The sequence below is a fragment of the Nerophis lumbriciformis genome, linkage group LG19 (genome assembly GCF_033978685.3).
Source record: "Nerophis lumbriciformis linkage group LG19, RoL_Nlum_v2.1, whole genome shotgun sequence".
NCBI classification, from domain to species: Eukaryota; Metazoa; Chordata; class Actinopteri; order Syngnathiformes; family Syngnathidae; genus Nerophis; species Nerophis lumbriciformis.
In genome coordinates, this window is record NC_084566.2 from 21224020 (window position 1) to 21241935 (window position 17916).

The 17916-nt window shown below is 38.6% G+C and overlaps 1 protein-coding gene across 2 annotated transcripts in view; it reads left to right on the plus strand.

The window, feature by feature from the left end:
- cacna1eb (calcium channel, voltage-dependent, R type, alpha 1E subunit b) overlaps positions 1 to 17916 on the plus strand; it is an 87925-nt gene that overhangs the window by 37227 nt on the left and 32782 nt on the right. For both annotated transcript variants that reach the window (XM_061979330.2, XM_072915204.1), the window contains exons 15-21: positions 4104 to 4221; positions 6273 to 6340; positions 6445 to 6512; positions 10184 to 10936; positions 13744 to 13961; positions 14041 to 14176; positions 14245 to 14374. In XM_061979330.2, the coding sequence (XP_061835314.2) occupies positions 4104 to 4221; positions 6273 to 6340; positions 6445 to 6512; positions 10184 to 10936; positions 13744 to 13961; positions 14041 to 14176; positions 14245 to 14374 (1491 nt within the window). The remainder of the gene's footprint in view (positions 1 to 4103; positions 4222 to 6272; positions 6341 to 6444; positions 6513 to 10183; positions 10937 to 13743; positions 13962 to 14040; positions 14177 to 14244; positions 14375 to 17916) is intronic.

The following is a 17916-nucleotide window of genomic DNA, read 5'->3' on the forward strand; positions in this document are numbered from 1 at the left end:
AAATTGATTTCTTTAACCTCTTTTTAAAAGTATCAACATTTTCTGCAGTACTGCGGCTCTCTGGCAAGCTGTTCCACAGGTGGGGGACATCGTGGCTAAATTCCGCCTCACTGTGGGTCTTTGTCCTGGTATTTGGTAAAGATAAAAGTTTGGTGCCAGAGGACCTCAGGACCTGCGAGGGTTGATACGGTAAAAGCAGGTCGGATAGATAAGAAGACGCAAGGCCAGTAAGACATTTAAAAACTAACAATATAACTTTAAAATCCACCCTGAAGCGGACGCAGAGCCAATGCAGTGACTTTAAAACTGGTGTAATGTGCTCCCACCCTCTGGTCCCTGTCAGTTTTGTGATAATTGTTGAGTTCTAATATTGTTTTTGGGAAGACGGGAGGGCAGAGCATTATAATAGTCTAAATGACAGACAATAAAAGCATCCATTAGATGAAAAAAAACAAAAAAATCATTTTGTAATATTTTTTATGTGTAGTGTAAAAATCAGCTTAGTCAAAAATCACGCCCAGACTTTTTATGGATTGCGTTGGTTTTTAGTAAAAGTTTCTCCCTCTGGCTTTCAGGACCTATAACTAAAACCTCTGTTTTGTCCTGGTTGAGCTGGAAACTGATGCTGTGTTTCCTAATGACTTCCCGAAGAGGCAGCATATAAAGATTACAAAGAGTGGGACCGAAAATGTTGCCTTGGGAAACCCCACATCTTATATCATCGGTTCCTGAGGAACATGCATCCATACTTACATAAAAACATTTGCCTGTAAGATAAGAGCGGAACAAGTTAAAAACAGTACCAGAGTGGCTGACAAGGTGTCAAAGTCTATTTAATAAAATGTGATGGTCTACTCAATCAAAAGTGGCGCTTACATCCAGCAGAACCAACTCTGAGATTTTTATTATCTAAATTCAACCTGATGCTGTCTTGGCACCGGGCTTCATCTTAAAACCAGACTGAACCAGACTTTCTAAAATGTAATTTCTGTTTAAAAAGCATTGACTTGAAAAACAGTTTTTCTAAAATCTTACTTAGGAACTGTAATTTGGATACAGGTCGGTAGTTATTAAAATCGTTTGGATCCAAACAGCTCTTCTTTAGTTACGGCCTTAAAACTACCATTTTAAAAGCGGCAGGAAAGACCCCTGCCTCAGGAGAGCAATTCATGATGAAGTTGACTGGCCGCTGTTACACTCGCACAGACGTGCATGCGCCCGTCTCAAAGGAGATGTATTCATGAATGAAATTTAACAATATTTTTGTTCTGTTTAGTGAAATCATGATTTTTTTTTTTTTTTTCAAATTGTGTTTTCGGGGCGTGGTGAGTGGGGTGTTGTTGAGGTTTTTAGTTTTTTTTATGGGGGGGTTAAGTTAAGGCTGGGATGTTGTTTCTTCCTTAAAATGCTAAATTCGGAATAATCCTCACTCTGTTGATTTAAAAAAAAAAAAAAGGTTTCCTAGCGATGTTGCAATGGTTTTATGCAGTGTTCCATTTATTGAGAGCCATATAGTGTCAACTGTCAAGTTGGTAGTGTGTAGAATTTTAACGCTGACCAACTTCCCCGCTTGGGGGCACAACTTTCTACTACACAGGTGAGTGGTATGATTTATAACTTGAATTTATTTTTTCCAAACTCCAAGGCGATACAGCAGAAGCAGCTAAAGCTCCTTTTTTTTTATGGCGGGCCGCAACCAACGTTATTAGCAGCTCAGACTAGTAGCTGATTTAGGCCTGGGCGATATGGCCTAAAAATAGAATAAGAAAATAAAAATAAAATATTCTGATTTTTTCTCATACTTTTTAAAGAAACAAATGACTGAGATAAATCAAAACAAATTTTTCTTTTATTTGATCAGAAACTATTAGTTTGAAATGACACTGCATACAATGCATCTTACTCTTAGCTAAATTCTAATTTGCATAATATTGTTCTTTTTGCTCTTCACCCTCCTCACACATGATTGCATAGCATCTTCAGCATCAAACCTCACTGTCAAATATGTTGACGACACCTGTGTGTAATCTCATGTCAGTACAAATACAGCTGCTCTGTGACAGCCTCAGAGGTTGGTTAAGAGACTATTGGGAGCAAACAGCATCATGAAGTCCAAGTAACACACCGGATAGGTCAGGGTCAGGGAGAAAGTTGTGGAGAAGTTTAAAGCAGGCTTAAGCTATACAAAAATTTCCCAAGCTTTGAATATCTCACGGAGCGCAGTTTAATTCATCATCCGGAAATGGAAAAAGCACAACCGTAAACCTACCAAAATAAGGCCGTCCACATAAACTTACAGGCTGAACAAGGACAGCGTTGATATGCAGCCAAGAGGCCCGCTGGATGAACTGCAGAGATCTACAGCTCAGGTGTGGGAATCTGTCCACAGGACAAATATTAGTAGTGCACTGCAAAACCATAAGAATGAAGGATGGTTTGAGTTGATGGAAAGATGAATTGAGCCAAATACAGGGAAATTTTGGAAGAAAACCTGTTAGAGTCTGCCAAAGACTTGAGACTGGGCAGGAGTAGAACAACCCTAAACATAAACCCAGGGCTACAGTGGAATGGTTTAAATCAAAACATATTCATTAGTTAGAATGGCCCAGTCAAAGTCAAGACCTAAACCCAATCGAGAATCTGTGCCTGCGACATCTGAAAACTGCTGTTCACAATTACTCTCCATCTAATAATCTGACTGAGCTTGTGCTGTTTTGCAAAGAAGAATGGAAAAAATACCAGTCACTAGATGTGTAAAGCTGGTAGCGACTTACCGTAAAAAAAACTTGCATCTTTAATTGCAGCAAAAGGTGGTTCCTCAAAGTATTAACTCAGGGGGTCTGAATACTTTCGCTCAATACCCTTTTCACTTTTTTATTTGTAAAAAAAAAGAAAGAAAGAGAAATCATGCATACTTTATTAATTTTATTTCAACTTAAAAATTGTGTATACCACTTTGTGTTGGTGTTTCACATACAATTCCAATCAAATCTAATCTATTCCATGTTCAGATAATGTTTAGGCCAATTGACTGGGTGATGCCAATATCAGAGACATGCTGAGCAAATCTTAAGTTATTGTCGCATTGAACCCATTAGTTTCCTAAGACATACTGTACAATCATGCGACGATACATGAGCACCAAAGGAAGGTGTATAGAAGAGTATATAAAACTGGTTGTGAGGTGGAAACTTGGCTGGACAGCACAAATTGGTCTGTTAATAAAGTTCTCTTTATTAATCAAGCTTGTATGAGCGGCAGGGATGGGTACCTATAACATTTGAACCAATACGGCACCAATTATATCTACTTTTGTGTGGTATTAAATGTTAATTGTTTGATAATGAAATCTATTTTCATATAGCATCGAGCCGATAAGTGTGCTGTCTTGTTTTCTTACACTTTTGAGTCTCATTTGCATGGATGCATTTATTTCAGTTTGCCCTAGGTGTGTTGCTGTAGTCAGGAAGTAGTTTTTGCCATTAAGTCAAATGTGCCAGTTTTGTCTTCCGTTGCGCCCTACAAAGTCTTTATGTTGTAAGTATTGTACTTATTACACACCAGCTGTTTGATTGTAACATGCATCTTAGTTGAAGTATTCATTACCAAATTTGGAGGTGTTGAAATCGTTATGTAAAATCCCTAATGCTAATCACTAGCATGTATATGGCATATCCACTGTAAATTAGCATGGAGCTAGAGCGTTTTTTAAAAGCCGAGCCTTACTTTTAAACATTTTCTATTAAGCATGCTTGTTTTTTTGGCATTGGAAATTGGAACAATACCGAGAGGCAGTCTGCTATGAATACACCTGTTCGCCGGCCAAGTGATTTAGCCGGTGCAGAGTCTGCAAGCAAAGGTATTGAAATATGATACCGTTGGATTTTTCATGAATTTGTACCCGGTAGTGCTGGCAGAATTCGGTCTGCACCTATAAAATACCGAACTCAATACTCATCTGCGTCTCCACCATAAAAAGGCCTGATAATGTTCACTTCAGAATCAAAATCTATCCTGTCTCAACACAACAATCAAGTCGCTAGTGTTTTTATCATGTCATGCATGATAAAGCAAAGCCAATTATTCTGTGTATTTCCTTGCAGATATTGACGGGCGAAGACTGGAACGAGGTGATGTACAACGGGATTCGCTCGCAAGGAGGCGTGCAGTACGGCATGTGGTCGTCCATCTACTTTATTGTCCTCACCCTGTTTGGAAACTGTATCCTTGCTGATAACTTTAATACTTTCAATCCCATCAGTTAGGACAGTTCATGATTGCTGTGCCCAAAGGGCCATTAAGTGCCTGATCTCCTAAAGGTTTGCATGTACTAAAACACAGGCAAACTTGATAGTAGACGCAAAGCTGATTTACTAAACTTGTGCACAGAGGATTGTGTCTCTTAAGTGAGCAGAATAGGAAGCACAATTAATTTAGCTTGTCTGTCTTCATAAATATGCAGAATATATGCTGATCATCAGAACGGCCACAATACTGGGAGGAGATGTAAATGAACTTATGCAGCACGTGCAGTGTGATCTATCAAGGCTGAAAGTGCTCTGCAGACGCTATTTTGTGTCCTCATTTAGTATGTCTGAAAAGTAAGTGCAAACTGACACTGACACAGTCGCGCACACGGCTCTGAGAAACGAGGGCGAGCTTCAAAGACAGATAATGGACAGGGAATCCTCCGTCCTACGTGTGTGTCAACATTTTTGGAATGTCAGAAGAAAAAAAAAATCTGACATATCGTCTATTCAGCAATATTCTTTTATAATTTTATAGCTGAGGAATAACTTAATTCAGTTGATGCGTTTTTGTGTCTGTTGGCGTTTTTTTGTTTTTTTTAATGCCGTAGGTTTTTTTCATTCAGGAAATATATTATCTCCTATATTTAAAAAATATATATTGTAGTATACATTTTCTTGCGTTTAGATCCAGACGCATGAAAATGCTGCTGTTGTGATGGTCCACTGCCTCCCTGCAGAGCGCACGTCAGCGAGCTAAAAATTGTTTCTGTTGTCTTGATTGTGATTCTATCGCAGAAAAGGTGTTACAAATTATAAATGTTAGCTTCTAGTTAAACAACATTGCACACAGGTTAGAGGATGATAACAGGAATGTGCTGTAAATGAGTGTCTCCATGGTGACAGCAGCATAGTACACGCAAAACCCTTATTTAAAATGGGCGTTCTGCACATGTTATCAGTTGCAGACACAGTCTTAGTACATCAAATGCAACACGCCCACTTATAGTACACACAATTTTAGAGTTTGCACACGCTGTTTATCAGCGTGTGATATTTGGGCCTGATCTACTACAGGTTTGTTTGTATTAAAACACGTGCAAACTAGATAGCACACGCAAAACTGATCTACTAAACTGGTGCCAGAGGATTGTGTCTCTTAAGTGAGCAGAATAGTGAGTGCAATCCATTTACCTTGTCTGCCTTCACAAATTGGCAGAGTATATACTGATCATCACAACACCCACAATACTGGAAGGGGAAGATGCAAATATAAGTGCTAAGCCCACGCAGTGTGATTTATCAAGGCTGAAACTGTTCTGTGGCCGCTGTTTTGCGTCTTTATTTAGTACGTCTAGAAAAGACCTGTAACCTGGCAGTTGCACAGGAATAGCTGTGAGAGAGGAGGCGATCGCTCGGCAGCTCCGTCCTACATATGCCTGTCAACATATGTGGACTGTCAAAAATAAAAATATTAGACATATCAAATATTTTGCAATGTCATTTTCAAATTTTATAGCCGACAGATGACTTAAGGAGCTGCTTAAAACAAATTAAATGTATGTTGTTTTGGTGTCTGATTTTTAATGATGTTTGTTTTTTCATATTGAAGCTATATTGCAATATTTAATATATGAAAACAACTTCTTGCAATATACCTTTTCTAGCGTCTGGAACATTCCAAAGCGAGCTCTAAGTTAGTGTCAGCATCTTCCATGAACCTCTAGCGCTCTAAAAAAGTGAGTTCCGTTGTAGATGCACTGCAGAATTGTATTTGAAATGCCCATAATAAGTGGTACGGGTGCATAATTGCATGTTTTAAAACATAAGTAGGAGCATCAGGACATGAATGTGCAATAAATGAGTGTCTCCACCACGTAGTATACGCTAAAACCTCATTTTATAAGGCAGTCTGCACCAGTTATTGATTGCACAAGCAGTCTTAGTAGTTTTCATGCAATTTGGATTTTAGTAGATCAGGCCATAAGTCGTAGAGGTTTTCCTTCCTAATCATCTCTCTGACAGACACCCTCCTCAACGTCTTTTTGGCTATCGCCGTGGATAATCTGGCCAATGCGCAGGAATTGACGAAGGTTTGATCTCCTCGACATTTAACTCAACTTTTTTCTACCCTCCTTTGAACAAATTCATGTGTTACTTGAATCAACCAAACAACATACCTGTACATTTTTGTTAGGATGAAGAGGAAGAAGAGGAGTTCTTCAACCAACGGTATGCCCGAGGCAGAGATGGCTTAATATCTGAGTAAGTTAAAGGCTAATGTAAACAAATGACCATGCAGGGATGAGATAACCATGTGGCCTTGCCTAATCTGAGAGATCTACTCTTAGGATCTTGTGTCAAATTTTGCTAGAATGCAGACCTAGAGAGAACGGTTTACCCTATTTTGCAAGCATGTTTTTAAAATGGTGCCTCACTATGAGTCAGCAGAACTGAAAAGAAGGGGATTGAGGCAAGTATAAAAGTCTTACAAAGTATTCCTGTGATTGTTTAGGATTAAAAGTATTGCTCAAAAAGCTCCCAAAAGATTTAATGCCTATTTACCGCCATGAACTTTTGGCCTGGCAATGACATGGTGGTTTTCCTGTAAATCTGATCCCCCAGTAATTCGGGTCAAAAGTATTATGTCTCACTGTATGGCTCCCTAGGGGGAGGAGACACACTTTTGGAATGTGTCTTTGACTTCTGGCTGAAATATCCTGGCCAAGATTGCATAATGACACATTTGAGAAACTAGTCTCCTTATTCCAAAAATCAAACTTAGTGTCTCATCCGAGCATGGACATGGCTTGCTGAAGGGCTGTATGCATTAGTTTTGCATGTTTTTTACAACAGTATGAGTTCACAATAGTGCTTATATCCATAACAAATCCATAATATTACAACTCACATACAGAACATAAATAATCGAACAATTAATGTAAAAAAACACACTTTTTAAAGGATATCTTATTTACTTTCGTACTATTTTTTTTTTGGTGTCATTTACTTTAGATATTTTTTTTTTGTACCTTTTTACTTAAGCATCCAATAACCATTCACATATGCACAGATTTTAATTAGGACTCTCAAAAATAACAAGTTAGACATTCTGACAAAATAATTACATTTGTGTCCAATATTGGGTTATTTTGTTAAGTTAATTTAAATTATGCAAACAAGTAATAACGTGTGATTAATCCAAATTAAAAAGTATGATTAATATGATTAAAACAATGAATCATTTGACAGCACTGATTTAAATCGAAATGTATTTTATTAGGACTAATTCTGCATTATATCATACAGAAAAGTTAGCATTTTATTTTTCACTTATTTTTCTTTAACTTAATATAGAAAAAATATATTTTAAAGCACATTTCATTGACTTGGATTTGTTTATAATGAAATTAAATATCCTAAAGGTGTAGCTAATGATATGGCATTATGTGGTGTGCAAAAACAAAACCCCATTTAACTCAAAAATATATACTGCTGTGACATATTTGGATGTATTTGATCATTTCTTCTGTGATTTAATGTGTTTTGCTGTTTCCATCATGTTGTCTTGTTTTATGGCTGTTGTAAAGTGACACTGGCCAAAATGACATGATATTGTTACCGTACAAGTTATGATGCTTATGGTATCATTGTCATAAAAGCCATATTTTGGACTGTGTCACCACTGTTCTGTGTATGTTGTAAAACTCTGTCTTGTTTTCAAGTAATCACTCATTTATTACATGGACAACAACAGAATCAGAATAACAGTAAGTAAAGTAAACTGTATGCATCTGTCTTCTCAAATTCTTCCCTCGAACGATTGTTGAGATTCTGTTCTTATAGATTTTTTTTTCCACACTATGCTTTTGGTAATTTTGCACTTTTCCCTTTTGTGGTCTTGTGGGTTTTTTCACTTATGTCCCAGGTAACCCCATTTTCTTTTTGGATGCAATTTTAACTTGGAATATTCCACTTATTTATATATTTTTTTGTATTGCAATGATTTTCTGTCATCACTTAAGTAACTTTTCTTTAATTACCAGAAAAGGCCTGACCTATTTTCTGGCACATTTCAGTTGGAACATTTTATTTTCTTGCATAGCTGTTATGCTACATGAATAGTACTTTTGAATGTTTTCCGCCATAAAAGCAATAGTCTGACTTTTTTTAAAATGTGCTTACTTACTTGCTTGCTATTATTTGTAAATAGTGGATAATACGCTATTTAGCTTAGCAGAGGAAAACAGCTAGCTAATAAACAGCTAGTTAATAAACTCATACTATATATAGGGGTGAGGTGGCAACTTGGCCATGCTGTACCCTGCCTTCCGCCCAAATGCAGCTGGATAGGCTTCAGCCACACCCGCAACCCCAACAGGGACAAGCGGTAGAAAATGGATGGATGAATATATCTAGGGTTTCCCAAATTGGTATTGATATTGGCTATCGTTCCGATATCAGCAAAGAAAATCTGATTATTTCAGCTTGCACCCTGAATCTGTGATATAAGCTCCGGTACAAGCAGTCCTGTTGCGCAAAGCTTGATAGCCAGTTAAAATATAAATGTCCTCCATACGGTTGGTCTTTTCTTGTATTTTGGGGAAATAATTTACAAAAACTAAACATGGTAGGCTATAATTTATTTGTAGCTAGCAGCTACACAACAGCTAAGCACACTATAGCACACAAGCATTACACATATGTGTATTCAGTTTAACAAGCTGTCTTCCCCCTGGCCAGCGTTTTAAAAAGTGTGAGTTTTTAAAGAAAAAAGTATGACCTATGGCTTAGTGACAAAATATAAACAACATGGCAGGCTGCAGGCTACTATGTGCTAGTAGCAACACAACAGCTGAGGACACAACAGCACACAAATTAGTCGTACATAAAAAGTGTCCTTAATTGAACAATATTGTCCTTAAAACACTACATTTGTCAATATAAACACGTATCAATCAATTATATATGTATATTACTCACACATACAGTCTCCAAGGCAGAAGAAGCATATTGGAAAGTATCCAGTAACCAAAGTGTCCGCATTCTTTGAATTACTGCGTCATAATGAACTTAACAAAATGAATTATTGTGGCCACCAGTTAAAGTTAAAAGTCCCAACGATAGTCACACACACACTAGGTGTGGTGAAATTATCCTCTGCATTTGACCCATCCCCATGTTCACCCCCTGGGAGGTGAAGGGAGCAGTGAGCAGCAGCGGTGGCCGCGCTCGGGAATCATTTGGTGATTTAACCCCCAAATCCAACCCTTGATGCTGAGTGCCAAGCAGGGAGGTAATGGGTCCCATTTTTATAGTCTTTGGTATGACTCGGCCAGGGTTTGAACTCACGACCTTCCAGTCTCAGGGCGGACACTCTAACCAGTTGCCGCCAAAAACAATTTACCACTCCACTTGAACTTAAAGACAGCCTAAGTCCATTCCAGATGATCATTAATAAATAGGTTAGTGTTTTTCATAACTACCTTTGTTCTCTGTTTGACTAATTTCACTTGATTAAGCCTTTCCTAACATTCCAAACTACAAAATAATACAAATATTTAGGAGTTGTGCTGGTATTGTATTGGAACAATATTGCGACACCCCTAATTAGTTCACATATTTCACTTGTGATTTAGGTCTATATAAATAAACATTGATTGATTGATTGATTGATTTACAGTCAAATTTAGTTTGGAGATATTTTTCAAAGCAACCAATAATGGAAGTTACTACATATTTAGCCTAGTATAAAACATCTACTTTTGAGGCTGAAGCTAGCAAGCTGTTTCCCTCTGTGGCTTTTATGCCGCCCGCCTCTGCTAAGACAAGCTAGCAGTTTAGATGTTGTAGTTTAAGCAGACACGTCAAACTAATCTTTTAAAATCGTGTCGGCTGCCGCCTATCATTGCTAACGTGTCGATTGTGCTCTTCAGTGGCAGAAGAAGACCCTACCTATACAGGAAACGCGCTATCCACCGAGGTCGACCTACCTTCCCCGACGAGGTAGAGGGTGCATTAGGTGCCGCGGACGAGCAACCCCTAAGCAGCTCCAACGCCTTTGCCAATCGCCGTGAGAGGAGAAGAAAAGTCAACATGTCTGTGTGGGAACAGCGAGCCAATCAGCTACGCAAACGCCGCCAGATGGCGAGCAGAGAGGAGCTGTTCAGCAACCCCACGGAGGACACCGCTGAAACCTCCAGTGCTCAACACGTACCTGCCGTGTCCCCAGAGGCCAGCCCCGGCCGCATACCCGAGTCCCCAATGTCCGTAGGGATGCCCCTGCCTGAACCTCCAATGTCTATATCCATTCCCATACCTGAACCCCCCACGGCCGAGCCTTTGGTCAACCTCTCCGAGGAGAAACCAAGCGGATCCAACCACCGGACCACAGGTGGGGGCCGGCACAGGATGGCCCGCAAGTTCAGACCCAGTCAGGGGCCGGAAGAAGGGGCCAGGCACCGACGGCACCGACACCGCGAGGCTCGCGCAGAGGCCAAGAGTCTAGACTGTACGCAGACGCCGCATGATGTGCCGCTCATCCAGCGCTCACTCAGTCAGGAGAAGAGGATTCTGGACGAGGGCGAGGAGCAGGAGGAGAAAGACAAAGCTGAGGTGGAAGGCAAAGCGGTGCAGGAACCTGGGTTGTGTATCGTCAACCCATATGCAGACGTTGGAGAGGATGGAAGGTACAGTAAATCAAATGAAACTTTATTTACATAGCACTGATCATGCACAGGCAAGTGGCAAGCACAAAGTGCTGTACAAAACAAAACAAAACAAACAAACAACGATATTAGAAGAAGAGAAGAAAACACACACACGCTTTAACACACACACACTTACAGCACAGTTGACAATAACAAGGCAAAAACTAAACATGGTATGGCACTGAGGATTTGAGGTAAAATGCCACCTTTGAGGCACCCACACTGAATAATTACTAAAATTAACATTGTACATGTACATTTATTTAATCACGTTTTATACTATATACATACATAAACACTTACATACATACGTGTGTATATATACTGTATATATGTATATATATACATCGAGAGAATGCCAAGAGTGTGCAAAGCAGTCATCAGAGCAAAAGGTGGCTATTTTGAAGAAACTAGAATATCAAACATGTTTTCAGTTATTTCACCTTTTTTTGTTTAGTACATAACTCCACATGTGTTCATTTATAGTTTTGATGCCTTCAGTGACAATCTACAATGTAGACAGTCATGAAAATAAAGAAAACGCATTGTGTCCAAACTTTTGGCCTGTACTATATATATATATATATATATATATATATATATATATATATATATATATATATATATATATATATATATATATATATATATATATATATATATATATATAGTCGAGGTTTCTGTGGTTTATCCGTTATACAGTGCGGAATATACGTTAGGCCAGGAAAAAACATATACTGTATTTTTCGGACTATAAGTCGCAGTTTTTTTCATAGTTTGGCCGGGGGTGCGACTTATACTCAGGAGCGACTTATGTGTGAAATTATTCACACATTACCGTAAAATATCAAATAATATTATTTAGCTCATTCACGTAAGAGACTAGACGTATAAGATTTCATGGGATTTAGCGATTAGGAGTGACAGATTGTTTGGTAAACGTATAGCATGTTCTATATGTTATAGTTATTTGAATGACTCTTACCATAATATGTTACGTTAACATACCGGGCATGTTCTCAGTTGGTTATTTATGCCTCATATAACGTACACTTATTCAGCCTGTTGTTCACTATTCTTTATTTATTTTAAATTGCCTTTCAAATGTCTATTCTTGGTGTTGGATTTTATCAAATACATTTCCCCCAAAAATGCGACTTATACTCCAGTGCGACTTATACCTGTATATGTTTTTTTCCTTCTTTATTATGCATTTTCGGCCGGTGCGACTTATACTCCGGAGCGACTTATACTCCGAAAAATGGGGTATATAGCTATAAAGCAACATCCAATATCCTGCTTTTGTACCCTCCGTGCGTGACTTTTACTGCTTGTGAATACACCTTACTGTACTTGTATAAATAATAGTTTAGGTTTCTGGTACAATCAAACAAGTTGCAGTCCTAAAATGGCCCCCGTGCCACACTTTAGACATCCCTGGCTATATGACTACAATTAGGGATATAACAATAAAAGGTCAAATGATAAACGGTGGTACAACTCCCCATGGTTAGTTTTGAATTAAAATGATCATAAAACTGTGATTAATGACACTTTGATAAACTCACGGACCGGTGACAATGCTTATTTACTGGAGAAGCAAGCTGGCGCTTGCTCGCTAGCTAGCTTAAATGCTAACAAATACGAGAGACAAGGACACATTTCCCCATTGAGAAATGACACACCTACAGGAAGTATGAGCGATATGGCCTTAAATCTGTATTTTTTAGTAATTGTAATTTCCTGAGTTTGTAAACAATAACATAAACTACAAAATATATTGTGATAATAAAGTATTGAAGTATTGACCATATACTAATAATTGACTCGGTATTGTTACTGTCAATATATGTACCAGTCCTCATACCTTTGTTTGCATTCAAGAGCTCTCGCTTGCGATTAGCATACCTTCCTTCAGTGTGTAGTGTAGAATGTTTAACTATTTATTGTCGTCTGGAGATGACACTTTCAAGAATTTCAATTTATTTGCTGCCATGGAGGCGAGAATTACTGACTTAGAAGTGGCTTTGCTGCACTGTGGAGGGGCGTTAGCCGCTCGCAAGAATGCTGCATTGCGCTGAGGACATGGCGTTCATTCACTTGTTGCTGTCAAATTCGCGGGACCCAGCCAGACTGTGTCATCAACGTGCATTATCACGATATAACGATAGCCAAATTCATATATTCGCAAAACTTTAGACATACACCAATCTAAACTTGTAAAAACAAATTACTGTCTGAGCAACTAAGCTATTCATTTGTGCACATTGAACCTCTCGGCTGTGCTCTCTTAGCAGTGACACCGAGAGATCGATGAATATTCGAAAGAATAATGACAACAGGAAGTGAACTTGCGTGATGTCACAAAAACCGGAAGTGACTCGCCCAAAACCTGTTTTTTTCTTTGTCATTAAAAAAGTCCTAAAACCTTCACAAATAAAACGGAAGAAGATAAACATATTCAAGCACTCAAATAAAACGCCTTTTAAGAAGCCAGAACAATATTTCATGTTTTTTTATTGCCAAGAATTATATTGTGTATCTATTTATTTTATATATTTATTAAGAGAAACAGATTTCAGTGTGCATAAATACTTTTTACGCACATTCAACAATACTATTATCATATCTATAACACAATAATTTTGGTCACAATTAACGGGATATAAAACGGTAGAAAATGGATGGATGGATGGATAACATTTTGATATCGTTACATCTCTACTTACAGTACATGTCATTCCTAAGTAATTTTCTACCACCCGTGTGTTTCTCACCTTCTTCAGGACGAGTGACATACCTGAGCCTCCTCAATGCCAGCGGCTCCTGGAGTGTCAGAGCGTCCCCGTGGAGACGGCCCAGGAGGCTACCGAGTTCACCGTGTGCACCCTCGAAGCCGAGAACCGCGCGGGCTCCCTCCGCCGTGTCAAGTCCAACATGGAGGGATGCGTGGCCATCGAGATGTCGTCCGCACAACCCCTGCTGGAGCTCACGCCAATGACAGGTTGTGTTCCAACCGGTATTTTCTGGTGGGCGCGAGGTATTTGTCTAACCACGTCCAACGTGACCTTTCTGGGCTTTAGTGAACAGCAAAGAGATGGAGGCCTATCAGTGTGAGCCGAGGGACGAAGAAGAAGAAGACACAGAAGAAGAGGAACTTCCCATTCCCCCCAAGCCTGTTGCACCAGACAGCATGTTCCTCTTCAAAGCCTCCAACCCGTAAGATGCCTATAAGTGCTACTACCTGTATGTTTTGCTGTATTCTCATTTTTCTACGTACTCCACAGTATCAGAAGGGTCTGTCACTACGTTGTTAATATGCGCTACTTTGAGATGAGCATCCTCCTTGTGATTGTGGCCAGTAGCATCGCTCTGGCCGCTGAAGACCCTGTGTGTACCAGCTCAGAAAGAAACAAGGTAAAAAAAAACAAAAAAAACATAGACAATGGTTACAATAATTGCTGTAAACGTACTATTACATTTACACAACAATTCACAGCAAAGTTTTTTGCGTCTCTAAATGGCTTTACATGCAGGTGGTCTGGAAACACTGGTGTATGTATGCCAGGCCAGTAGCTGGCGATGTCACTTTTATTTTTTTTTATAAATGGTTGTAGGCGCTTACATCAATCCAAATTGTTTTCAAAAACTTCCAAGTTACAGTTATAAAATTGCATTTCTCAGTCTATCATAGTCGTCTACAGTAAATTATCTCCAAATTCCAAGGCTCACATCCACCATCTACCTTATACTTTTTTTTTTAAAGTTATTACCATGTTGGATACTTGTGTGAAAAGATGCCAAAGCATCAACTCATTAGGTTAATTCATTTGGGGTGAACTTGCACGCAGTTTTAATCGCCTCTCTTTGCGGGATTTTGTAGTATGGCTACGTTGTGACGTCACAGCGAGGTCGACATTCAGTACAGACCAAAAGTTTGGACACATCATCTCATTCAATGCGTTTTCTTTATTTTCATGACTATTTATATTGTCACTGAAGGCATCAACACTATGAATGAACACATGTGAAGTTATAAGCTGAAATAAGTGAAAACATGTTTTATATTGTAGTTTCTTCAAAATAGCCACCCTTTGCTCTGATTATTGCTTTGCACACTCTTGGCATTCTCTCCATGAGCTTCAAGCACATCTGTGAAGTGAAAACCATTTCACCTAAAGTGGTTTTCACTTCACAGGTGTCATAGTTTTGATGCCTTCAGTGACAATCTAAAATGTAAATAGTCATGAAAATAAAGAAAACTTTTGGCCTGTACTGTGTGTATTAAGCTACAAGCTTTTCAGCCAGATGGAAAGAAGCACAAAAAAAGATTAAAATAGGTGAGATAAAGTATTATTATTTTAATCTAATTTGAAATCTAATCTTTAAGACATGTATTTAAAAAGTGTGCATTTTCAAAAGGTAAATTGATAGGACGTTAGGAAAGGATGGGGGCGTGGTTTCATTTGCATTCTGGAAACGCCTCCACAAAAGAACATCTTGCAGACAGACTCAAAAGACGGGTTGTAAATGTGACTGTGAAGCAAAATTTAAACCAATGCATATCCAATATATAATATCTAGACAATAAGGAAGTGTTTTAAATGTATCTTAAAATCACCACAGGTCCCCTTTAAACTTTGTTGTCCATGTAACGGCCACAATAACTTTTGGTTTATTTTATTTTTTTAATTAAAAAACTAATCATATTATAAAATAAAACTTTAAAAAAAACAAGGCACAGTCTACTGTAGGTTAATTATGCCATAAATATGAAATTACCAAATGCCTTGTTGTTGTTTTTTGCAGTTTTGTTAAATTTGTGTCCTTATTCCAAAGAGCACCTCTTTTTTTGATGACATGTTCACTTTTTGAGACCCTGGCAGCTTTCCTCTTTAAACTTTTATGCATATTTAATAATCAGGTAAAAGCATAAATTAACTGAATTATTCAGTACTTGTGTAACAGTGGTCATCCTGCCTTGTCCATCACTTCACACGCGTGGCTCGAACCAGGGTCCATAACTCTACCACTGATTGAGAGTTGTTCTTGCATTGCGAGCTCATTGGCAATCGCTTCTCTTAAGACGTTGGGAAGTGAGGTTTACATAACGTACTGTTGCACAGCCACACTACCTGGCATCTGTTACACTAAGGTCTTAACTGTTGACATGATTTTAAAAAACAGGCAGCGTTTTAAAGTAGTGCTGTCTAACAATCAAAATATTTTATATGATTTATCACAGGGTTAATACATTTTGATTAATAACAATTAAATAGCATTAATAATCAATTTTAGCGTGTTTCACTTCGTATGGACAAAACAATTCAAGAAATAAGAAAAAATGTATGCACATGTTTATTAAACATGTTCTGTTCTTCTAAACAACCATATATCCACATTAATGTGGACCTCTCACTCCTTTTGTGTTATTATTTTGGTAATGTAAGCTGAAAGTGATTCAGGGTAAAAAAAACCCTCCTTCCTGCATAGTGTGCATAAAACTTTATGTCGATCGACTCTTCCATTATAATTTTTTGTACTCAAATTTCCCATTGAGGGGGCCAACATACCGATTAGCGTCTTCTATATTGACTTTTTTAGTTCTGCAGCCTGTCACTACAGCATTAACGGCCCATATGCTCATGCTCAACGGTGACACTACTTGCACAAACTGCCCAAAATGTGTTGCCCAAGATGTTCCCGGGATTTAGAGTGGTTCTGCGCTGTATCGAGGTTAATCGAGTATCAAGATCTTGTCGGATTAATAATGACAATGGAGTAGTCCTTGTTAATACTTTAAAGTAATATTTGAGTATTGTTAACTGCCATACAAGTTAGTTAATACATGTGTGTCTATATAATGACTGACAAACTAAAACCGAAACTAAAACAAAAGGACTTAGCGTTTTGGCAAAGTGTAGTGTTTAGTATTTAGTGTGTTTAGTTTAGTGTATTTGGGGGCCCTGGGCAGCTTATAGTTAAACATATTATGGCAATCTTGAATCCCACTAGAGTCCATCCATCCATCCATTTTTTACCACTTGTCCCTTACGGGGTCGCAGGGGGTGCTGGAGCGTATCTCAGCTGCACACGGGCGGAAGGCGGGATACACCCTAGACAAGTCGCCATCTCATCGCAGTCCCACTAGAGTCACTAAACAATAACTACAAAACCCAAAACCAGTGAAGTTGGCACGTTGTGTAAATCGTAAATAAAAACAGAATCCAATGATTTGCAAATCCTTTTCAACCTATATTCAATTGAATAGACTGCAAAGACAAGATACTTAACGTTCGAACTGGTAAACGTTGCAAATATTAGCTCATTTGGAATTTGATGCCTGCAACATGATTAAAAAAAGCTGGCACAAGTGGCAAAAAAGACTGTGAAAGTTGAGGAATGCTCATCAAACACTTATTTGGAACAACCCAAAGGTGAACAGGCTAAATGGGCACAGATGGGTGCCATGATTGGGTATAAAAGCAGCTTCCATGAAATGCTCAGTCATTCACAAACAAGGATGGGGCGAGGGTCACCACTTTGTCAACAAATGCGTGAGCAAATTGTCGAACAGTTCAAGAACAACATTTCTCAGCAAGCCATTGCAAGGAATTTAGGAATTTCACCATCTACGGTCCGTAATATCATCAAAAGTTTCAGAGAATCTGAAGAAATCACTGCACATAAGCGGCAAGCCTGAAAACCAACATTGAATGCCTGTGACCCTCGATCCCTCAGACGGTACTGCATCAAAAACCGACATCAGTGTGTTAAGGATATCACCACATTGGCTCAGGAACACCTCAGAAAACCACTGTCAGTGACTACAGTTTATCGCTACATCTGTAAGTGCAAGTTAAAAACTATGCAAAGACAAAGCAATTTTTCAACAACACCCAGAAATGCCGCCGGCTTCGCTGGGCCCGAGCTCATCTAAGATGGACTGATGCAAAGTG